Here is a 25,615-nt window from a genome sequence, read left to right as displayed (position 1 = left end):
TGTATAATAAACAAGTTTATAAGATTTCATCATTTATTTATATTTTATAAATAAGTTAAATAAATGACTCTACATAAACAGGCAATTATAAAGACTCTTGCTTATTTAAAATAACCCACTGAGTTAGCAAACAGCTAGTTATTTTTGATGAATTTGTAATAGATGAGAGAATTTTCACTCCCAGCTCATTTATACATGAAGACATTAACAGGCTCAGCTCTCATTATTCTCCCTGTAACTAATCATGCTATTGATTGCTGTCAGTGAAAGACTGATGGTCAATTTATCATGATACAGAACAAAAGATAAAGAACAAGAAGATTTTTTTGGTGACAGATAATCTATATAGAAGAAATCACGACAGGACGAGAGGTAATAGAAAAGCAATCAACAACAGGGTGGTGTGATGCAGCACAGCATGACGCAGAGGTCAGTTATATCAATGACTATGATTACAATTTCAATGATTACAGTTTCTTATTAAATAAAGGCATCATCCTTTTTTATATTAATTTATTAATTTATTTATTAAAAGTAATGCTGTGGATACAGGTTCCTGTTACTATTTACATTTTAACAGCTATAAAGAGTCACTGCTAACCTCCCTCTTGTCTGTCTTGTAAAGAGGCAAAAAATGCAGCTTTTCATGTCACTAAAAACTTTCCTGTGTTGAAAAGTTTAAAGTTACAACTTTACTTCTTTATATCACTAAATTCTGACACTGAGTTTCTAGAGATTAGATACATGGATACCAGATTTGTTGTTTAGCTTCATGCCTGTATGAAATTGTGCTATTATTACAGATATATTCTACAAAATCTCAGACAGATGTGTGTTCTCTAACGGTAGTATGGACTCCTTAAACCTCACAAGGTTTACGTGTATTCATACTGATACATTAATAAATAAATAAATCAATACATCAGGCTACAAAACCCAGCTTCAAAACGTTCACAGACATATAGATGATGAGATGATGATGAGAGTGGCTTGCGGCAGAGCTCACCTCCTCATTAATCACATCAGACTGACTTATTTGGAAAAATCAAGTGTATAAAATACATCTCAGTGTTTAAAATGTCACACGGTACAACTTTTATCTGTTATGTGTTTAGTTTAGTTTTTCTGAAAGTTTTTCTTTAACTGCATGCTGCACTATTAAACACCATCCAATAGTGCGTGTTTCTATCTGTTGCCGAATTATTTCTTACAAGAACAGGCAGCCAATTCCTAATCCAACTGATCTGGAAACAATATTATTGTGGTGATATGCATTAAGGTAGTATTTTGTTGACATTTAGCTTCATTGTGACATGATTTGTTGCCACTTGGATTGAACTGCATGCAGGAAATCACATAATGACTCAGTAGTGTTTGCTCAAAAAATTGAAATCGAACAAAAACCTTTAAATTCCTTTTAAGACCTTTCAGGGTTGGAATTATAGTGACCAGTGATATTTCTTGACCCCTGTCAAAGTATCTAAAAATCTATAGAGGTACTTAAGAAGGCAATCAGGGCCAAAAACTAGTCTTTTTTTAATGAGAGAGATTGTGCAGTGCAGTGCTTGCTTTACCATTGAACTTAAAATCATTGGAGATTAGTGAGAGATGCCGAGATGCAGCCTGTAGACAGTCGTCATCAATTAAACCCCATAAAAATGACATCCAGTAATGCAATGAAGTAATTCACAATTCCACCACTTTAGACTGAAAAAATAACTTTCATCAATCAAATGATCATCTCCTCTCCTAAGTGCTCATGCACACATCTCAGGTCCATTGGCGAGTGTTGACTAAGCTTCAAGCTCTCCAAAAAAAAGCTGTCACTTTCCTCAAATTAAAAAAAAACTCTGCTCATCTCTCTGTGCTCATTTTTCTATGTGCTCCAAGAAAGTGTGATTATATCGGAATGACCTGGCACGGTGCAAACTAACTGGGGGATGGTCCCTAATTAACAAGAGTGGGGTCCATGACCAGCTTTCCAGAGGGAAAAAAACAGAAGGAATAAATCAATAAAAAGCTACTGATAACAAGAGACTCCAGAAGTCTGACTGCTCTGGAGAATTGCTTGAGAATGATGTTTGTCCTGATTAGTGATTGAGATTATTTTATAGCAAGATCATAGAGCTGTTTACTTAAAACATTGGAAAATAAAGAAAAGTAAACACTGAACCACTACAAGCTCGTATTTACACTGTAAGAAATCATTGCACACGTATTATAAACATAAAAGGATTTGAAATCAGAAATGATTTATATACATAGTGAGGAGTTCATAACAAAATTGTTCAAATCTCAGACCTTACTATGGACCCATGCGTTAATTTCTATTCAGTTCTATACAAAGACTGCACAGGACAATGCTGATAATTTTCTATTTTTCTTTTGCGTTACCGGATTGTAAATATTTTGCATGTCATAGAGAGCTGTGTGCAAGACTCCTTCTCTTACACGAATTTCTCTTTTGTAGTTCATTAACTCAAAATAAATTTCTAGAAAATTCTTGCTCTGTTGCAAAGGGAATTTGGTTGCGGTCAGTGCTGTAAGAAAGAGCGCTTACAGAGCCACAAATTGGACCTCGTTATTCAATTCAAGTCATCTGGTTGGAAGTCAGATCAGTGGAGCCTGCCAGCTCAAAGAGGCCAATCTAGATTCATTTTTTTTACATTCAACTAAGCCAGGAGATGAAGACGTGATGGAAAAAACAAAAAACTTCTAGTGGCTGCTGTACTGTAGAGACATCATCCTCCATCCATCAATTAATCAAGACACTGTTGGCTTTCAGAGTGAGATGTTTTTTACCGTTTTTTGGAAGGAAAAATTACACAGAATTTTAGTGGCTGAGCCCTTCAAATTTTCAATGCTTGTGAACAAGCCCTCAGGGAGCATAAATGGGTTTAATATCACCATTAACTTTGTACATTTGTGTGAAAAAGTTGTAATTTTTCTATGAATATTTTGCCCCTAGTAGGCTAGATAAGTGTCTACTTTCATATGATTCATTAACCACAATAGTGAAGATAAAGAAATTCAGTGCTGAACAAGGGCACCCAAAAGCAGGCAGAAAATCCATTTTTTGGCCTCTGGTAGAAAATAGTTAATAAATAAAAACGTGTCACTTTCAGTTTTCTGCAGTGTAAGTTCTGCAGAACACTTCTGCAAATGCTGTTATGAGAAAATAATGAACTCCCAGGAGGCCTCACAAACTACAGAAACCACCAAAACAGATTAGGATTTCTTCTTTAAATACCGTGTTTGAACTGTTAAAAAATGTTATTGCTATAACAATAAACAACTGTTTAATACCCTTAAATTTACAAACATATTTTGCCCATGCCATCAATTTGACCCCAGCAATTAAAACCCCCAGAATATCATTTTACCCCGGTTTTTGTCAGGGAATTTATGCTTCTTTGTTAAAAACTAGCTTTTTAAATAAAACATGATCCCAATCCACCCCACCACCCCATTTTCCTAAACCCACAGAATTTAACTATAGAAAAATGTATACAAAAATTTTTTGATCGGTTTTATTTTATTTCTCAGTACAATTTCTTTTTTATCAAGGATAGTAACATGTCTTTTCCTCTGGGTCTCTGAGAAATGATGTTTCCCCTCCACCAAATTGTGTGAACTCTCAGTATTTCTCACAATACCACAGGTATGTTTGCAGAGGGATGCTCTTGAAGATTATAAAATTGATTTGTTATAGTGACCTCAATATTATCCAAAACAACCAAAGCAGATGAATGCATTTTTTGTGTTTTATAAAGCTAAAACAGCCTGGGGTCAAATTGTCCAGATCAAGGAGCACTGATGCCACAAAATGTGTACAGGACACTGAAAAAATATAGGATGTGTTTGTCTGGTTGTCCCCATTACATTAGAAAAAGTCAAAGCAAAAAAATATATTTCAAACATATACTGTATGTAGAGACATTAAACACTGAATGGGGTCAAATTGACCCCAAGGATAATAGGATGATTAATACAATAAAGGTGGAAGACAGGACATAAGAAAGCATTTTAATCAAAAAACATGTAAAACAACATGCTGTAACATCTGATGCATAAATATCTTCTAAGCTACTTTGACTGATGTCATTTAAATGATGTACCTTGCGCTTGCACTTTTGATTGAATATTGCCTATATTACTGCATGCAACACTGCTATTACAGTGGTCCTGTCCCTGAATGGCTATAAACAGTAATCTGCCACATATTTCTTTTGTTTTCCATCTACCTTGCAAATATTCATCCCTTTCCAGATCATTCTGTAAATCTTAATCCATAGTCAAACTGTTCACAGTTTTGTTTGTCCATGTCTTATAAAGAGGTGCTACTTTGTTATATATTCCCAGGTCTTTCCATCAGGGAAACATCACACAATAAACAGAGCTGTGTATTGATTTCCTATTGCATAGGGTGACTGGATGAGACATCATGGATGAGATATGAGTGACCTTTTATCAGTAAAAGTAATTTGGGAGTGTAATTAAGACAACTATAAGCTAATGGATTACCTACGCCTGAGTTTCATGTCACCAGTAATCAATAGCATGACTAAGACAGTCATCTTTCCAGGCCAGGTAGTTTATTAGGTACACTCCTACTCTCTGCCTTTTCTCTTAATATATGGCTCTAGACACTGTTTAGAACAGTGTTTTTCGAATCTACACCAGAGGTCCTCTGTCCTATAGATGTCAGAGTATCAGCTTAGTATAATAAGTCCAGCATTAGTTAGGTAAGTCAACAGGAAACAGGATGGACACATTATTATTATTATTATTATTAACTTAAGAATGTTTTTCCAGGACTGGCTGAGAACCTTTGACCATTATTCAATTTAGACACATAATGTAGTTTAAGTGTTTTATAACCAAAATATAGATAATGTCCCAACATTTGTTTCATATATAGTCATATTTATTATTTATGCTTGAAATTACTACTACAATTGGACTACAGTGTAAATGTGTATAGTACATGCCTTGCATATTTGCAGTTGCCTTTTTGTACTGAACATAATAATAAAAAATAGGCAGTGGGGCAGCTGTAACCTTGCAAAAGGGAATGAAATGTGATATTAAGCTGGGAAGTAGGAGGATTCTATAGGTCTGACAAACGCTATGAGAATTGTTATTCTGATCACAAACTGACAAATTGAAAAAATAATAAATAAATAAATAAATAAAACATAACTGTATATATGAGGGAGATAGGAATGCACTTTTATTTGATTCTTCCTGACTGCCAGGGGAGGTGAATCATCTGGATACCTGCTTCTGAGTCTGTGCATACTTGCCTTGACCTTTCAGCAAAGTCACAAAGACACATGATACAGATTTTGCAACAAAAACCGCTGTCATACAGCCATAATACCCTTTCTTCTTTTTCTTGGCTTATACATGCCTGACCACATGTACACAATACACAGCTATCTATCTGGCAGCTTGTAACTGTGATTGGAGCTTCAGGTGGTTCTTAACCTCTTCTGCTTTTTATTCTGTCAATTTGGATTATCTCAAGCAATATTACTCTGCACTCCTACCTCCAAATTAATACAAGGAATTAAACAGAGCATGTTCTATATGACATACAGTACATCCTGGGCCTAATAAACAGCCTCAGCGACTCTTGTCATCTTTATCTATGATGATTTATTGCTACTTTGTCTTGAGCTGATGATGGTCTCCCTACGTCAATAACTCATTCCCTCATACCAATCGCAGCCAAGTTTTTAAGGTCCTTAATGAAGACAAAATGCTGTTGGTGTTTCTGAAAATTTGGGGGTTAGTGAGGGAAGTCAGCCACATTTTAATTTTGGATCATTCATTTGCTATAGTAAACAAACCTTGACCACCAGACAGGCTAAATAAGGTTGTTGCTAACTGCTGAGATAGATGATATATAGGACGGCTGCCTCATGCATTCCTTCTGAACATTCTTGATTTCAAATGGGGAGGAATTATCAAACATTTTATGTATTTAGATGGACTCGTGGCTACCTTGGGTGTGGAAACAGTGTATTGATTGTAGATATAGATATGAATGTTACAACCACTAGTGTTTCTACAACAGCTAACAAAACCTCAGGAAACCAACAGAACTGTGATTGAATTGGGTTAATACAAAAGATTTAAAAGGATTTTTTTTTAAATGGTTGAGACATGAAACATTTCTGCAATAATATAAATTTATGTTATTTATAAATTTACAAAACTTCTAAAAATTCATTTGTTCACGGAAATACTTCAGTGCATATGACATCGACAGCAAATCTATGACCAAATCTTTAGAACACTGTGATGGACTGGCGACCTGCCCAGGATGTACCCCTGCCTTTCACCCTATGTGCGCTGGGATAGGCTCCAGCAGACCCCCGTGACCCTAATTAGGAATAAGCGGGTATAGACAATGGATGGATGGATGGCTGGATCTTTAGAACATCCCTGATTCACTTGCACCTGTGCTTCATTTTCACACTGATTACCACCGTTATATAGTTCCTGTGTTTCAGTGTCTCCTGTTCAAGCATTTATTGTCATGCTTGCCCTGTGTGCTAGACTACAGCTGCTATTTCTTTTATTTTGCACTTTCCAAAATATAATAAGCTGCACTGGTATCCATCTCCTCTACACAACTGATGAGTGCCATTTAATTTGAGAATTGTTAGGACATTACCAAAGGCTGTGATTTCACCAGTGCTTCTTCCTAACTGTCCAAAAAAACCTCTAGTATTATCATAATCAGAATTGCCAATCAGAATTTTTATTTTTCAGTTTGATTACCATATTTGTTTTGAGAGTAACCGAGATTGAAACCCTGTTTCCATTTTCATTTATTCATTTGGCAAATGCTTTTATCTAAAGTGATTAGTTGAGATAATAAACGCAATTGTTTTTAATAATGTGTAAATAGTCCATGTGAGCTACTGCCAGGTATGTAGTGCTCATAGGAAACAGAGCGAGTGCCACAATGTTGGACTGGAATTTGGACTGACAGCACACTGGTCTCTGTAACCTTTAAAAGCTAGGTGATCATTACCTCAGCTAAAACGTTTCAGTTAGAGACTGATGCAGTAGAGAACATGGATTTAAAAAATCCAATAATGTATTGATTAAGAGACATCAGTATAATCACTGCCTGCTTGAACTACATTTCCCATCAGCCTTACAGGCTACAACCAGGTCACATGATTGTCACTAGCTCTAGATACTGGTTATGCACACCTGTTTACAATCATCCCGACCGTATAAGGACTACAACACTCAGACTTTTGGCCTAGTGGTTTTGAACCTAGTTTATTTGTTTCTTTGATTCTTATACCCATGTTGATTCTGTTTGCTGATCCCCTGTTGCTGGTTTTAACTTTGTTACTGAAGACCCCAGTTGAATTTAATTAAGCCTGCACTTGCATCCAGTATGAGCCACTGTGACAATGTATATGTAGTTAAATTTGATCTCTGTGAAATTCTAAATAGTCCCATTGCTTCTAAATTCCCAAACCTCTCAACAACTAAATACAATTTGTCAATTTTTTTTTTTGGAATGTTCTATCTAAGATTATCTCTTGCTAGCATACTATTCATGCATTGTTTGAGGTCTTGGGCATGTGGCTTATTATAATGATGTGTGTTTCTCTTTTTTCCAGTCACACTTTGACCTTTGACTTTTCTTGATCATTAATAGGCAAGCCACTGCACGCTTTATCCATCTTTCTCCACCTGGATTTGTTTATGATGACTACATATACATATAAATTTGTTTTGATGTTAAATTAAACAATATAAATTGAGTATTTGAATGAGCTTATATAACTGGTGATCTGTAACTGGTGATGTAACTGGTGATCTGCCTATACATTTGATCAATATAGAGCTGGCCCAATGTGGCTGTTTGGCTCATTATCCTGACCTGCTGGTGACCAAATGATGCAACCAATTTAACAGTCCAACACTAAATGCATGTTACATTTTGTATCATTTGTTTTTAGCAACGTTTCTAGTGAATGTATTATTATAATTTCTTTCTCTCAACTGTCGTTAATGCCTTTTGCAAACAAAAAGCCAGTAACCAGATGATAATAATTCTCTAAACATCCCGATGATCTGAATAATATAATGTAGGCTTAAGGTATGCATCATAATTCAAACAACTAGCTTTAAAAAGAAATAAAATAAATCCATATCATATTAGAGAGTATGAACAGTTATTGGAGAGAAATCACATCTCTAACACCGTAAGAAAAATGAACAGTCTTCTGATTCTATTGTTAAATGCATTATGATTTAGGGAGAAGTGTTGGCTTCTGTGTGATAGGGAATGATACCATGCTCGCACTTTCCTTTGATATCTCCTGCTGGTCAGCTCTGTTTCCTCCCACTGGGTTCCAGCTGGAGACTTCAGTCATTATTTTGGCCTGTCACTTATCAACACACCTTAAAGCCTGACAGCAGTATTATTTTATACGCCCTCTGTGTGCTTTTAAGGCAGTTTATTTTTAATGCATGATCCATCTTCTATATCTGGAGTTAAGTAGTAATTCTGCTTTTGTTTACATTAATATATACAATAATATGCATTGTATATTTGGGGTGGTGGTAGCTCAAGTGATTAAGGCTCTGGCTCATTGACCCCGAGCTTGGGGTTCAAGCCCCAGCACTGCCAAGCTGCCTCCATTGAGCCCTTGAGCCCTGCTCCAGGGGCACTATATAATGGCTGACCCTGCGCTCTGACCCCAACCCCCAAGGATGGGATATGCAAAGAAAGAGTTTCACTCTGCAGTAATGTATATGTGACAAATAAATGCTACTTGTAAACTAGTCAGTTTATATATTAGCTTACCTTGGATACATTTTAATGGCCGGTAATGTGAATAATTGTAAAATTATCCAAGGTTAGGTACAGAGGTACAAAATTAGAGGTGTTTTTTTCATTCATGTCAGAATTTTTCTTCCCATAATTTGATATAGCAAACAACAAAATTCAAGTAAAAAAACAAACAAACAAAACAACAACAACAACAAATAAAAATTAATGTTTCAAGGGAAAAAAGAAAAAGAAAGCAACTTGCAATAAACTAATTGAATATTTATGTACACCCTTTGCATCATTTGCTTGTATGAATGTGATTGGTTAGTTCTGATCACAGCCACATGCCCTATTATCAAAGCTGGCACTTTTTGTACAACCTTATTATTAACCTTATTATTTTCACCCGTCACCAGGGGTGTGTAGACTGTTATCACACTGTATTCTCACTGTAAGTAAGAATACAAAAATTTGTTCCAAGTTTTGCAGGTTTTCAACATAAAACATGAGTATCCATGGGATATATTTTTGTATGAAGTGCTGACCCATTGTCTGTAGTAGAAAGCTGTTTCTGAAAGCTTCTGTACTGCCCCCTAGTTCTGTGGCTTCTACTGAGTTCCTGCTGGTAAAATGTATGAGTGGGCAGAGTCTGGAGATTAAAAGATACTTTTGTCTGAGTATTGAATAGGGTTTTGCTGCTTTCCTAATTAGAGTCCAGAGGTGTCAAACTTGTTGGATTTTTGTAGGTGGGCCTATGTATTGTGGGCCAGACAGTTCAGAATTGGCTCCCATATGAAGATTAGCTCTGTTAGAAACCCAGAAATCCAGCACTTAAAACAATGACAGTAGTATTAGTTAAAGGGTATACACACACCCTCCAATTACATGAAAGGATAACCAAACACTCACGCAGAGTTTAATCTAACATAACCCATAGGAACTGAAAAGCACTCTCTCATCTAATTTTTTAAAAGGAAAATTTATGACGGCCACATGATGATTTATGACCTGTGTGATTTATGACCACTTCCATCTTCTTATATTCATTAACAATATGAGCTTCACCAACAGAAACAGAGGAAGACATTGTTTTGTCCAAAATATAAGGCATAAATCATATTGCGTTCTTTAATATTCTCCTTGGCAGAGGCGATAGAATGTGGACAGATCGTCACTTGTGGTGATGAGGATGAATTGAAGGCTCTGTATCCATTAGAAAAATAAAGGAAATGCTTTGGGTTGGTTTGCATACAAAATTTCAAAAACATCTGCACTCTTTTATAAACATTCAGTGAAGCTGTCATTGTTTGATTAAACTTCATCCAAACCTCATTTGTCAGTGTCCGCATTACTACATTATTAAAAAATAGTTGTAATAGACAGACATAGAAGCAGTTGTGTGTTGATCGCAGCTAAAACAAGCATTTAATATAATATAGCATCAGACAGCTTTGCAGCATGTTTTATGTGCCCTCTATCACTCACCTGACCCACAACTCTTAAAGTTTGACCGCAATCAACAAAGCTATTTGGTAAGAGTCTAGAGGACTTTCCCCGACTTCAGGGCAAAACATTTTAAATTGCTGCTTTATAAAGTGCACAGCAAAATGGTCAGTGTTAACACCTGGATGAACTCTTTCAATTGGACATATAAACATTATTAATACAACACTGGAGATTTTGATGTGTACAGGGTGGAGATCTTTCTTCAGCAGCATCCAAACTTATTCAGGAAGGGCAGGCATGGGTGCAAGGTTTCAGTCCAATTGAGCAGAATCCACACTTAATTCCAACTATTAATCAGTTGATCATGGCTTTCAATAGACTAAGGTGTGGCTTCTGCTTGGACACCTCTCTCTTACATGCTTGATAACATTTCAAAAATTGTTGCATTATGTGAGATGGAAGACCGTTCTCTCATGGCTAGTTTATCAATCAGTCAATCAGCAGATCTGCCATTACAAGATACTGATTCTACCCCATTAATCCACTCTACTGGTCTCAAATATTGAAACGTATTGCCTGAACCTCTGAAGCTCTGTTTTTGATAGATCTGGCTTTTCAGTGTGAACATACAAACAAAATAAATACATTTACTAATAAACTTACTAATAAAATTCATAATCATTATATTATCTTTCATTTCTCCACACTAAATAATTTGACACTTTCCACTGGTAGGTTTATAACAAGATTTTGCACATATTTGGGCACAAAGCATAAGACACTTGTTGCTTGAACTATAGAAAAGCCTGCTAGCTATTTTTTTTTTAGTTAATGGGCAACTAAAATGAATGAACTCTTGAATTATTGCTAAATAAAATGAACAGACATGTAACTAGTAGATTACACTTTGTAAATCAATATGAATGATTACTAAGCATTGATTAACAATAATTAATTACTAATGAGTAATGTTAACCAACCATAGTATTGACAAACCATAACTCATTACACCTTATGGTGAATATGAACACTATTCTATTCATAATAGTCTAGTCATCACTCTAATGCATAAATTTTATGAAGTATTAAGAGGAGTGTGTGATATTCTTTTGAATAAGGATAACAAATTGGGACTAAGGTTTCTGATTAAGTAATGATTGTTAATTAACATGTTTTACACTTTACAATAATTGTCAAAATGTAGAATAACTAAGGTTTATATGTATTTAAAGATAAATATACATTACAAATATCTTCATTTTTGCTTGGCCACAATGTCCATTGTGTTAAAACACTACACAAATAAAATTTAACTGAACTGAGGTAATGTTTATTTGGGGAAATATTTTTAAATAGTTTTCAATTTTAGAAGAAAGGACATAAAGGACACACAGTGCTTACTCTGTTGGCACTATTAAGTTTACGCAATTATAAGGTGTCATAAAGAACATCACTAATACTGGTTTAGCAATACATTTAAAAAGGACACATTGTGACATGCTTGTATTTAAAATAAGGAGTCAGAAATAAAGAAACAAGCAAAGATATTTTACTAGAAATAAAGAGTCGACTGTATCAGCCTTGGGCGAATAAGTGGCAAATAACCATTAATTATTATAAAACATTTACTTAAACTTGTCATAAAATGATATCATAGACATCAATATATTTTTAAACAGCAATTCCTATTATAATCTTTAATATTTAAAATAGTAATTAATATAGGAAAGAGTGTGTTAGTTTTCATTACTGTAATTAAGGTTTAATTTGATTATTTTTTAAATGTTTTAATGTTATTATAACTATTAATGAATGTTTATTACTGAACCCATGTTAAAATTGAAAATGGTTGTGATATAGAAGATAGTATAGTAGTTAGCATTTTGATAATTATTAAGTGGTTAATAGACATGTTATGTAATGATTTAGTAATTCATAATACTCTACTACACATAAAAAATCATGCATCAAACCCATAAACCTGACAAAATGTCTCTGCTGTCTCTTTATTTGGATGCAGGATCAGAGCACGGAGAAGCAGTAAGGTAAATGTGAGGACAGTGTGTAACGCTTGCCAGCATAAATGTGCAGCCAACAATCAGCGTAATGGAGCTCGAGTGTGTCCAAGGTGCAGAGCCTTCTATTTCAGCCATTAGACCGGCAATCTCTCAGAGTGGTGGCTGAGAGGGATTCAGTCCTCACCTAAACGCTACTAATTAACCCCAGCCAATCAAATGCCATCACACTCTCCAGAGCCCAGAACGCTGCTGCCAAAAAGAAATGTTTTATTAATTTCAGTGTCCAAAATTAGCAGTAATAAATGGAAGAGCGGTTAGAAGGCCACCACACTGTGAACATACCATATTTACTTTGAAACTTTCATTCAAAGCATTATGGACCTAATATATCATTTTACATTGCAGCAAATTTGTATTATAATATGCAACCGGTTAAGGCATTTGTTTAAATCATTTATAGCTGAGAAAACAAGGGAGAGCTTGATTTGTTCAGGATGTGATAGATTATTATGTGAATAAAATTATGTGACCTTATTAAAGACCTTATTTAAAACGTTTAAAACAATAAAGATGGTGCTTTAAATGTTTGTAATATAAAATAGGACACCTCTGTCTGTAGCTGAACTATTATCCAGGGCAATTCCCGTTAGTTCAGGTGGATAGATTTGTGTATTAAATTACAAAGCAATCACATACCCTTCATATACTGTACTTCATGATACGTTTACAGAGGATGGCCTTTTGACTCTGAGCATTTCTCTTTCATCAGCTGGTTTTATAGAAACATGAGATAGGCCAGTAGGCAGCATTGTCCTGAGCAAAGCCCTTAACACCATTTAGAGGAAGTGCACTTCAGTAATGCCTGAATAAGGTGAATAAGGGTAATAAAGTGATCCAAAATTACATCCATTATTTTATCACTGTCAGTTCAATTCCAGTTAGGAATACTAACAACCCAACACATAAAGTATATGTTATACATTGTGATTTGCCAACTAATTAATAATAAAAAATAAATTACACCACATATTTAGAGATACATCACAGAAAGCTGTTCACAACAGTTTGTAGAGTTGTATATTATTATTATTATTATTATTATTATTATTAGTTGTTGTTGTTGTAGTGTAAGTAGTGTTGTAGTTTTTTGTTTGTTTGTTTTAATCAGAACGAACCTGTTTTCATTGCTCATTTCTGTTTGTTCAAAATAATGTCCAGTAGTATGAGAGAGTAATCCCAGAGGTATGGGATTAAAAAGAAAAGTTGATGAAATTGAAAACAAGATGTAATGCTGATTGGACACACAAGAGTTAAAGATGCTAGCAATTATCGTTCATTCAGTACCATTTTTTCCCTCCTTTTTAAAAATAATTTTATTCCCCTGACTGCAATTTTTCAAGCAGCAGTGTAGAGAGAGAAATTTATACATCTGTCACTATTAGAAGTGCAGCTGTCCCTCTGGGTTCCAAATGTACTTTTGTTAGAGTATATCCAATGAAACAAAAACACAGCAACGTTGTTATATAGCCGAACAGCTGGGCAGGAGGGCTAGCAGTGCATTACCCATAACTGATTTAATACCAAGCAGCATTCCTCCTGCCTTATTGTTTCAGTTCCATCACCATTCTCCGTGTGTTATAGATGGTTTTGATAATATATATCTACATTCTAATGTACAGACCTGGTAACAAAGCTACTAACAATTTGATTACAGATCGATTTAATAAATCATTTCTTGTTTCTAAATGTAAAGACAGAGATTTTAGTAGATGTATTACCTTCCCTTGACTTGTATGCAGGTATGGGCTTGTTGTGCGTTATAATGCTGAACTCACTGTGTTGTATTCTCACATGGTTCCAAGCAGTCTTATACAGTGTGTTTTGAAGAGAGTTTAACTATGAGCCAAAGGGAGGCTGTTAACCTTGGGGAGAAGAATGACAGAGTTTAACCACTTCACTAGATTCATACTGTTATAAAGCATTTGTCATCCTTCTAACAACATAAAACACACACCAACTTCCCTCCCTGCGCTACTGGAAGTAATAACTCTCCAAAAAGGACGAGTGTAATTTCTGATCCTCTGCAGCCAGTAGCTCGTTCCTTTTTTCATCATATGGAGCAGGGAGATATGCATCTGTTTCACAAATACATTATACAGCTCAGTAAGCTGTCAGCGAGCCTTTTTAGAACAATTAATCATCTATGGAGGCAGATATGAGAACTCAGAGTGCATTTAATGGATTGGCAATATACAATACAGACTAATTGGTTTCTCTCTGATCTTAAACCATCATAGATAAAACCAAAAAGATGATGCGCATTCAAATCTGAACCAATGGCACAACTGCCTAATATTCACTCAATCTGAAATAATATCTGCTTTAACATAGTGAATCTCTCTCCTCGCTCGATTTACAGGTTTTACTGGCGTTTAGGAAACAATAAATAGATCACACAGACGGCATTATAAAGGATATAAAGTACTCCCAAAATGAATATCCTGCAAGGTGAGAGTCATGAGAACAGAGATACAAAGAAGATGAAGAGGGAGAAAAGGTGATAAGGCATGTACATAAAATAATCTATCTTGAATTATTAAGTTTAGCACTGTGTGCAATAGAGTGAGACATGAATAACATAATTTCCTTCAGCTTCAGTTTTAAGACTCTGCATTTAACTGTACAACTACATGGGGAAAAGCTGGAAACCTCTTTGATCGTGTGAGCACCAAGATCAAAGTCATGTAATGCAATAATTTGCAAGACATATTTGCAATAAATACCACTGCCTACAGCCATCTTTCCATTTCTTCTTCTTGCCTCATGCAGACTACCTGAATGTGATATGGAGATATGGAGCTAGCAAACTTATGAGGTTGAGGCTGCTGGTTACCTCTCTTAGAAACCTTAGGGTAACCTTTCACTTTTCTTTCTACCCATTTAATCTCCATAGAATTTTTAAATTATCACTATGTGCAATGGTGTGTCAAATTATTAGCATACATTTAGCATACTTCAACAGATTTTCCAAGTTTTCAATCTCCAGTCTATTCATCTTTCTGCTTTATAATTGCTGGGAAGAATCTCCTCCCATTTCTTTCTGCCTCTGTGATATGCTTTTTTGCAATTTTTTTAAACAGAATATTATGGATATCCATGCTGTCTGTTATCCTTGAGTCAGTTTTCTCTCATTAGTATTACTGGCCTGCATTTCGCTAGTCATCTCTGCTTTCTGTGCATGCACGGTTTCCGTATCTATTATGGATGCAAGGACTGATACTGCTGATGCATTTACGATCCCCTTATGCTTGCTGGAACTGTTAGCATTCCAGAACTGGGAATTAACCTACATTACAAGGTCAGAAAACATCAACCAGTGAAGGTTGTCCGTCATCCATCTGGCTATTAAGCTGTTCTTGACACTGTTGCGATGTCACAATGTGTTGGGCTGCACAGAGACAATGTATAATCACTGGCTACTTTAAAAGCACCCAGACAAAAGGTGTGTGCTGAGGGTGCTGACTTTCTAGCTGTCTGACTTTGAAAGTGACACTAACTAATGTTAGTGCAGAAAGGGAACATTGCTGACCCGTGGCAATTTTTTTTTCTGTGGCCAAGGTGAGAGCATAGCATGTACAGTCCTGACTCGCTGTCTGTTTACAATTTTTCAAAAGCACTGAGGTATTTTCCAATGAGTGATACATATACCTATAAATATATTTCAGGTTACCAGGGGTAAAACTAAAATACCACTCATTGCAGACAATGTGTTAAAATCCTACTCAAGTGAAAGCAAGTTGATCAAATGGCCAAAATTTCAGTTGTTTTTCTTCCATAAACATGTCTTCCATGTCTTAAAATCTTGTCCCATTTCTTACAACCATGTTTTGTGGTATAGTGCCACCATGTATGCCACTTCTGCAGTACTGTACTAGTAGCTAAATACTTACACACAAGTTGTTTTCATAAAATATCCAGTGGGCATTACTTATCATGTACTATATCAGTTTTGCACGATTGAATACAAGGGCTAGAAATTCTCAGCCTTCGGAATTCAGCTGCTTTTCACAAATCTGCACATTTGGTGTTTTTAATTAATTAGTGAGTCTTTAGTGTTCATAGCCTATTTGTTCTTGATGATTGATGAACTGTTGAAACGCTCAAGTGTGAATAATTTTGTACCATCAAATCTAATTACTTTTATTCATCAGTGTAATCATTTATTGAAAGAATTCCCTGTTTCCTGCTGATTACATTACTCACATTTATCACTAAAAGGATGAAAAACATACAGCAAGTCCATCATCATCATCATTCATTGTCTGTGACCTAACCTGTGTATTCAGTATGACAGATATTTAATGTGTACATATGCATCTAAAGAATATATATCTGTGCTACTCTGTGTGTAGCTCCGAATCTATGAAATGTAATAAAATCCTTAAGTTTTGGCAGAAATGGCTTTCTTGGCTTATTATTTGGATGGATTTAATCCTGCAATGATTCTTTGTTATGATATAAGAAAAAAAAAGTATTGCACTAAAAACAGATGTAATAAGTTTGGAAGAAGAAGAAGAAGAAGAAGAAGAAGAAGAAGGAAAACCATGCTTAGAATCTAAACACAATAAATCTTCATCATGTGTAATATAATCAATGGCTTGTATACATGTACAGAATAAAATTATGGATCTTGTCTTTTCTTGTAGCAGGAAAACGTTTTGAACGTCACATGTTGCAGTTTCACTAGTCACATGATGGAAAGGTGCTTTTTCCTTGTCTTATGTTTCTCTCTCTCTGGAGAATGGACTCATCAGTAATGACAGGTGCAATAAAGCAGCACAGTGCAGTTCTTTCTCGAGCGCTGGTCTGATGAATCTCAGGCTTTCTCTTAAAGCCTTTCTAAAGGTTGGGTGTAAACTTTAGCAAGTGAAAATATGTTTTTTTAGCTGGTGGTTACAATACATTTATAAATGCAATATATAATTCATTTAACAATGGTCTGGTATTACCAACTACAGTATCTATACACATACGTACCTCCAGTGCTTGCTATAACTGTTTCCATGAAATACCAATCATTTCCATTTTAATCATATTTGATAGATAGATAGATAGATAGATAGATAGATAGATAGATAGATAGATAGATAGATAGATAGATAGATAGATAGATAGATAGATAGATAGATACTTTATTCATCCCAAAGGGAAATTCACAGTTTCCAGCAGTATCCACAAACACAGGTAATAGATATAATAGGAAGGAATTTAACAAAAATTCTAAAATACCCAAATTAGGGTACAAAAATATAACAAAAAATATATCAAATAACAAAATATAAAATATTACAAAATATAGCAGAATATAACAATATAAGAAAATATATCAGAAAAATACTAAATACAGAGATTTAGGAATAAATATGGAGAACTAGATGAAAAACAAGTAATGTGCAAGACAAGTGTTTAAGGTTACAGACCGATTCTATGTGCAAAAACTGTTATGTGCAAAAACTGCGTGTTTATGAGTTCTGTGCAAATCTCTGTATTGAGAGTTCTGTATAAACTGGAGTGTAATGTGTGTAGTGTGTGGTGTGTGTTTTATTGTACAATCCAGTACAGAGAGAAGAGTAGTGTCAGCACTGACTCCTCCCACCCCGTGTGGAATTAAAGAGTCGCATGTCATGGGGGAGGAACGACCTCCTCATTCTGTCAGTGGAGCAGGGCAGTGACAGCAACCTGTCACTGAAGCTGCTTCTCTGTCTGGAGATGATGTTGTACAGTGGATGCAGTGGATTGTCCATGATGGACAGGAGCCTGCTCAGCGCCCTCTTCTCTGCCACTGATGTCAGGCTTTCCAGTTCTGAGCCTACAATCGAGCCCGCCTTCCTCACCAGCTTGTCCAGACGTGAGGTGTCCTTCTTCTTTATGCTGCCTCCCCAGCACACTGCCGCATAGAAGAGGGCACTCACCACAACAGTCTGATAGAACATCTGCAGTAGCTTTTTGCAGATGTTAAAGGAAGCCAGCCTTCTTAGGAAGTACAGCTGGCTCTGTCCTTTCCTACACAGAGCGTCTGTGTTGGCAGTCCATGTGATGACCAGTTCATTGCATTTCAATTGCCATCACATTCAATCCAGTGTGTCAGTCAAATCACTACTCTAGAGGCTAGTGATTAACAAAGGGCCGAGGTGCTGGACACATTTACAATACAATATAATGTTACAGAGCTGCAGTACAACAGTGAAATTTGAGATATTTGGTCAAGCACACAGAGGTCTGTGGAGTTATCGTCAGTTTCCCAACTTTGTTGTACTTGTCAGTCTATCAGCAGTAAGGCGAGTAACGTGTCTATCACTGTGCACAGACTGAAGCTTAGTCACTAGTAGTGTATCTGAACTTACTAGGAAGAAAAGAAAAGATTCTTGCTAGAAGAAAAAAGAACCTAAAAATGGTTGCAACTTATTAAGCTAGAGAACTCTTTAATTATTATTATTATTATTATTATTATTGTTGTTGTTGTTGTTGTTGTTATCAGTAATAATAAGGTGATTATTATTAATGATGATGATGATGATGACATACCAGTCACATTGTAATGCTTTTTGAGCAGTTTGACTAAAACCAGCTGTTTCAAATTGAAAGGAGCCATAAAAAGTCTTTCCTTTGGTCCGCTAAATTTCACTCTGTCTAGAAGCTCAGTGCAGATGTGTATTAGATCAACACTCCCCCCCCCCTTCCTTCCTTCTTACTGCACTTTTCTGTCTCCCTCTTTCATTCCTTCTTCCTGCCTCAACTGTAAAAGTAGTTACCAAACAGTAGGCACCAGGCAGAGTTAAAGACATTTGAGCTTCCAAGCCAACTCTGCAAACTTTCATGCTGCAACAAGAGCAATGAAGTCATTGATGGATTGAGTTTTTTCTGTGCTACCATTCAGCCCCTGAAGAATCTGGTCTTACAGGCTGCACTGGGTAAGTTTGTTAAACTTTTGTTCTTGTTAGCCTTGTGAGTTTTCTTGTTTCTTGAGCCACATGGGAAAAATAGAAAAAGAAGAAGAAACAGAAGAGGAGGAAGAAGAATGACTTAAAATGGTATCTCTTTATATATCTACAGTCATTCAGGTATTAAATTGTGTATAAAGTGTATAAGTCTTAAGAGAGTATATTACTTGGGCAGACTTGGAAGCCTTAAAGGTTCTACAGAAATGGACTGATATAACAATAATATCTTTTGGGCAATAGTTTACTCATAACAATATGTGCCCTAAAACATTATTATTTTGCTATGCATTTAGTTAAAGAATGAACAGAAGAAATGTCGAAAATAGCTATACTGTTGACTATGACAATAAATCTGATGGTTTCTGAATGAACATAGGACAAATGAGTCTCTATTTTACAATTTGGAAGCAATTCTATGTGGGTGAAACTAATATTTGAATGTACATTGAAACAAGACACTATAAGCCAGCACAAATGAGAGAATATTAACATCCCCATTCAAAAAAAGGTACCATAAACATTCTTTAATCATTAATTTCTTAGCACACTATTTGGCCATTTTGTTGTAGGTGGTTTTATAGTTGTTTTCTTTGTGTTGTTCATAGGGGTATGACATTTTCTCACCCAGCTGTATCTTTGGCATTCAGTATAAAACATGCTGATTAGTTTTCCCCTCATCATTCCAGGAAAGACGCCGTGGCACAATTTTCTACGAATACTTTGAGGTTAATAGTGGCCTTCTATTTGTGTGGATTCATACTACATTTATGTTTTATTAACTACTTCATTAAACTGCTTTGGCATTTATATCCTTATATAGCACAATGTGCTGGCAGACTAAACAGAACCCAAGGAAACGTAAAGGTCAGAAGCAGAAGCCTTTTGTGCCCTCAATTATATTTCTTATCTTCATTTCTATTATACGAGACATTTGAAGCTTACAGAATTGTGATGTAGCAGAAACAGAAGAGCAAGTTCCATTATATGTTGATAAATGAGATAAAGTAAATGAGTTGTGAATTGTCCGTAATTGCATTGATTTTATACTAATCCAGTGCTGCTCAAAATGCCTTGCCCTGAATTACTCTCTCCATGCAGGAGTCAAGGATTTTTGGTTGAAACTGTGAAACAGTTCGTAATTTAGTTGTGACATCACAGCTTCATTACGATCAAGTGCTGTGTAACTGATATGATCTGCCATCCAAACAGCACACACACCAATCATCAGATTGAACAACCGGCTATAGGAGTCTATAGGGATTTACAAGGAGGCTGTTCATTTACTAATGCTGCATCCCAATTCACAGACTATCCATCCTTAATAGTATCTGAGATTCGAATTATTGTATACCAAATCATAGTGTGTTGAAATAAGCATCCCAAAGGTACCCAGATGATCTACTATGACTTTTGAAATGCAAAGTTAATTATATAGTATAAATATTATATAAGGAATAATAAATAAAGAAATGGTGAAATGCAATGCATATTCTTTTGTTATATGTTCCAAAGTATGTCATTTTTCTTCACTAATAAGTTTACATACTTCTAGTGCATAGTATCAGTGGGATAATTTGGAAGCAGCGTATCACTTCCTCTGCCCCTTCAACTCAAGTGACTTTTCACTTTTCCTAATAATTAGAAACAGAACAGAAAACACAGCTTGCACAGCTTTTTATGCAAATGCAAGAGTGGAATCCTGGTTTATGGCTTTAGAGCGTACGTATATGAGAATAATATAGTGTACAACACTGTAACTTGAACATCTAATACACAAGATTATCAGTATATTAAAAGAAACCCTCAAAACTTAATGCATTTGCTGAAGAATGAGTGTTGCTTTTTTTTACAGCGTAAACCTAAAAATCCCAACATTGGCATGAAAGTGAGCTGCTCAGTATGATTTTCCATCACTCACAGACAGCTATCACATTTCAGACAAGTTACCATGCTGTATGTTGATCAGTGGTGAGGCATTGAAGGGTAGACAGGTCAGTCATGGAGAAGCAAGCAAAGTGGAAGAGATATAGGAAACGATGTGATTAAGATGAAAAGGTGATGAAGAGGTTCCTCCTAAAATCCTGTTTAAGCTGCGTTGTAGCTTTACATGACCCTACGTGCACCAAAACATTATTGGTGGTACTTGCTATAAATCATCAAAATACATATTCATTTTTTTAATGAAGTGAAGTCATTTATCACAGTTGATGCAGGATAGTGTATCTATCTTATCTACAAACACAAATCCTGAGCATACTGACATGTAATTATCAAGATTTGAAAGATCATCCTTGAAGTGGGAACGGCTTAATGTCATTACAGCAAGGTCTGATACAAAAACATGGATCAGGGCTTTGTGGACCGGATTTGCAGAAGCATCAAGCTGTTATTCTTAAACCCTAGGTTATTTATTTATTTCGCTTTTTATTTGTGCCCCAAACTGACCTTGTACATCCAAGGAAATGGACTTTTTGTTGATTGATTACCTGCACCGTTCTCCTTGAGCAGTTTTTCCCTGAAAGTAAGCTCAGATTTACTTCTATATACTGACAGAGCACACAAAAAGTCTGCCCTTCTTAGGTTTCTCACACAGAATACCTCAGAATAAGCACATGTTAAACCGCTCAGTGCACATAAAAACTGTGAAATTCACGCCACATGTTCCAAACGTAGGCAGATATAAGGCTGAGTGTAGTGCTGACCTCTTACAACACCAAAGTCAAAAGAGTTACAACATCCACATGAAATGAGATGAGGTCCTCTTTAAGATTCAGTGGTTTTGGCTGTACCTTCTGAGCTACGAAATTGTCCTTCTTTTTATGTCTTTTTCTGTCACACACACATACACACACACACACACACACACAAGCCTCTGATAAGCTTACATTTCTGATGTTTGCTCAAATTGTGGTTGCTTTCTTCCAGGCCAGATTTAGAAATCTAATGGTCTCTGTGGAGCTTCAAGTCAAACATAATTTATTAACCCATTATGTATTTCTTTGCTGAGGTCAGGTCTTGGCAAAAACACCTTAATATGTTGAAGAATACTCTGGTGGTTGCTGACTAGATTGAAAAGCTCTTACATCTCTCAGCTGTCACGGTCTCATTTATAACTCTTTACAGGTTTGTAAGGTCAACATAGTGAACCAATTCTCTTTCCTAGGCCATAATGGAGCAGCGCTGGATGCTGTGTGCATTGCTATTCATAGCCACACTGATACTAGGCCACTGCCAGAGTGGTGATGGAGGGGACTGGGGATCAGGCAATATGCCAGAGCTTTTGTTCACCACTACGTCGACTCCTATTCCAAACACAGTCTGTAATGATCCAGCCAACCCTGGGAGCACAGACTGGACCAAGCCGCTTTTTCAAGTCATTCCAGACAGTAAAGCTGATGGCTGCTCGGTCAATTTCCACACCAGCCAGGCTATATCCAGGCGATTACAAGTGGCCAAAGAGGAGATGGCTTATCTGAAAGCCCTCCAGCATGGGAATCAGGCAGTGATGGAGAATCTGATCCAGTTTGTTGGAGCAGAAATGGGGGATCAGAGCTATCAAGAGATTATTCAAGAAAATATTGTTGGGATCAAGGAGAATCATGCAAGTTGTGTGGGAGTACTGAAAAAAGCAACTGAGGAGTTGGAGAACCAGCTAGAAGGAGCTGACCTTGCTGGAATTCAGAAGTAAGTAGAACTAATCTAATAATTATAAAGTACCAGAACTATGTGTACATAGTTGTGGTCTTAAAAACTACTGATTGTTGAACATAAGCAGAAAAGTCTGGCCACAGCATAAAAAAGCAAACAATCCATCTCTAACCAATTTGTTATTGATGAAAGGTTTAAAATACCTCCAATTGTGGGTGAATGCTTTCTCTTAGGAGGAGAGAACTGAAGTCAATTTATATAATTTCTACCCTTAAAGTTTTTCAGGGAAAAGGAAAGTTAACCCTTTAATGGCAAAGAATATAAAAACCTAAAGTTTTTTTTTTTTTTATACATTTAGTTAAGAATTATTTTAATTAAGAAAATTCTGTGCTTCATATTAAAATTCAGCATTTTATTTATTTTATATTTCAGATTGGCAATAGCAAAGAAGTTAAATAATCAGTAGACTTAGTAGAGTGTCTTGTGTCTAGCTATTATTACTTCTGTATATACTATTAACTCAAAGATTCAGTGATGATAGTAAAAAAAAAGAAGCCCCAGACCAGCTTGTGCTGATTTGCTTGTCTCTGCTCTCTGGGTTTTCCATCATCTGCATTAACAGTTGGAAGGAATGTGGGTTTAGCCCTTCTCAGGCCTCTAAATTTAAAGCAGTTTTGGACCATGCTGGAGTCCCTCTGCGCATGCCTTTCCTTTTTAAACAGAATTTAAAAACTTTGAAACCTCTGCTCTGTGTCTCTCTGTAAGAATCAGCGAAGAGTCTTTGACCTTTGAAAGGATGCTACGTGCCACGACAGACATCGCCAAGCAACTGGAGACCTCCTCACGAACCCTTCACCTGCAGATAAGCGAGCAGATGAGAAAGAGCTTAAAGCTGAAAAGGACGTAAAATCTACAGAAAGAAGACTTGTTGTGTTTCTGAAATGTAACATCCTCGAATGACATGAGGATAAAGCGGCATTAAGAGGGTAATTTAATATTTAAGTGATTTTCAATGGTGCGCTAACTAAACACCTAGAAAATCATGTAATTATGATTTAGGTTAAAAGTCCAAAGCTTTGCACAAGTTTGAAAATTTGTGAATTAAAATGGTCTAGGTAAAAATAGACAGAAAAGTGCAAAAAGTTGTTTTCTTTTTGCAATTGTTTTTGAATTATAGGCAGCTAGCTAAGTGTTATGGCTTTCTTGGTGCTAAGGTACAGATGGAGAGCGGACAGCTTGGGCGCCTCAGTCAGCGCAGATACATGTGTGCTGGGAGAAGAAAAAGAGAAATGACAGTGAGGTCATAGAAAAACAAATAGAGCCTCATCTGGCAGCCAAAGCAGAAAGGGTGCTTGTTATTGCCATTGTTTAATTCTTCTCTATTAATCATAATGAAACACTGTGCAAGTATGATTTATGTTGGCCAGCTGTAAATGGGCTGTGTGCGGAATGTATGTGTGCTTTATTACTAGACGATAGTGCCTGGAAGCTCTTGACTTTATACTCTATTTCCATGCTTTAGCACATTATCTTTTTCATATAGGTATATCACTATGTACAGAATAAAGTGATCATTTATCCTCAGTCTTCACAGTTTTTTTTTTTTTAATAAAGTGCAAATATGAAATCAGAATTATGAAGTGCACTAAATATCAAAACAGCCCTTCTTCTTCTTCTTCTTCTTCTTCTTCTTCTTTGTTCTGATCTCTGAAACTTCCAGGAGCTGTTGGCAGTTCCTGACTCCTCACTTTTATTTTGTTTTTTTTTGTTATTACTGAATAATTCATAATAGAAACTGAAGAAAGTCAGTAACTGAGTCATTAGATAGAGAGGTTAAGGTGTTACAGAAATGTTTGTTGAAGTCATAAAATCATTATAGCCTATTACAAGCCACAACTATTTCCAAATAGTGCATAAATACATAAAATAAGAATTCAGGTCAAGCGAGTTTTACTGCCCCTATTAACCAATTTTCACAATTATCTCTGCTAGCTTCTGTGGTGAATAAACTATTTAACACACAAGTAAAAAAAAAACTTCTTTCTCTCTCACTCAGCCTCTTTGTGTCAGAGCAAATGTAAATGAGGATGCATCTAGCTAGAATTTTATTTATTTATTTTGCTTTATTTTTTTATTTTGCATTTTGCATACACCAATTTTAGCAATGGACAGGTCTTCTTATAAACTGCAAAAGGAATTTATGCTCTGGCTGGACAGAGTGGCTGGAGCAGGGACAGATTAGTGATTAAGTCTTTTGGACAAGTGCCCAGGACCATTAGAAAGGATAGATAGATAGATAGATAGATAGATAGATAGATAGATAGATAGATAGATAGATAGATAGATAGATAGATAGATAGATAGATAGATAGATAGATAGATAGATAGATAGATAGATAGATAGATAGATAGATAGCTTTAAATTCACATATTACAGCAGCACAGAAAGTTAGAAAGTACACTAAGAGTAATTTAATTTAATAAACTAAATAAAACAGAAAAAATATGTAATGTGTCTTGAAGTAAATGAGTTATGCCGATGAATGTGATGTAATAGAATTTTAAATAATTTCAGAAATGTTATTTGTTTGTAGGTCTGAATGTGTTTGATAAACATATTAATAAAAGCATGGATAACCATAAGGGCACACGAAGTGTGTTACCAGTTGCCTATTACTCTAAAGTAA

The 25,615-nt window shown here is 35.7% G+C and overlaps 1 protein-coding gene across 1 annotated transcript; it reads left to right on the top strand.

Annotated features, from left to right (window-relative positions):
* The first annotated feature begins 19,032 nt into the window (after positions 1-19,032).
* On the top strand, positions 19,033-25,376 carry si:ch211-142k18.1 (uncharacterized). Its single transcript, XM_058378678.1, has 3 exons — positions 19,033-19,250; positions 22,444-22,964; positions 23,694-25,376. The coding sequence occupies exons 2-3, from the start codon at positions 22,450-22,452 to the stop codon at positions 23,833-23,835; spliced, it is 657 nt and encodes a 218-aa protein (XP_058234661.1). The 5' UTR covers positions 19,033-19,250; positions 22,444-22,449; the 3' UTR covers positions 23,836-25,376.
* The last annotated feature ends 239 nt before the right edge of the window (positions 25,377-25,615 follow it).

Source organism: Hemibagrus wyckioides, linkage group LG25 (assembly GCF_019097595.1).
Source record: "Hemibagrus wyckioides isolate EC202008001 linkage group LG25, SWU_Hwy_1.0, whole genome shotgun sequence".
NCBI classification, from domain to species: domain Eukaryota; kingdom Metazoa; phylum Chordata; class Actinopteri; order Siluriformes; family Bagridae; genus Hemibagrus; species Hemibagrus wyckioides.
Note: the sequence above shows the minus strand (reverse complement) of the source record. Positions and strands in the feature narration are given on the sequence as shown.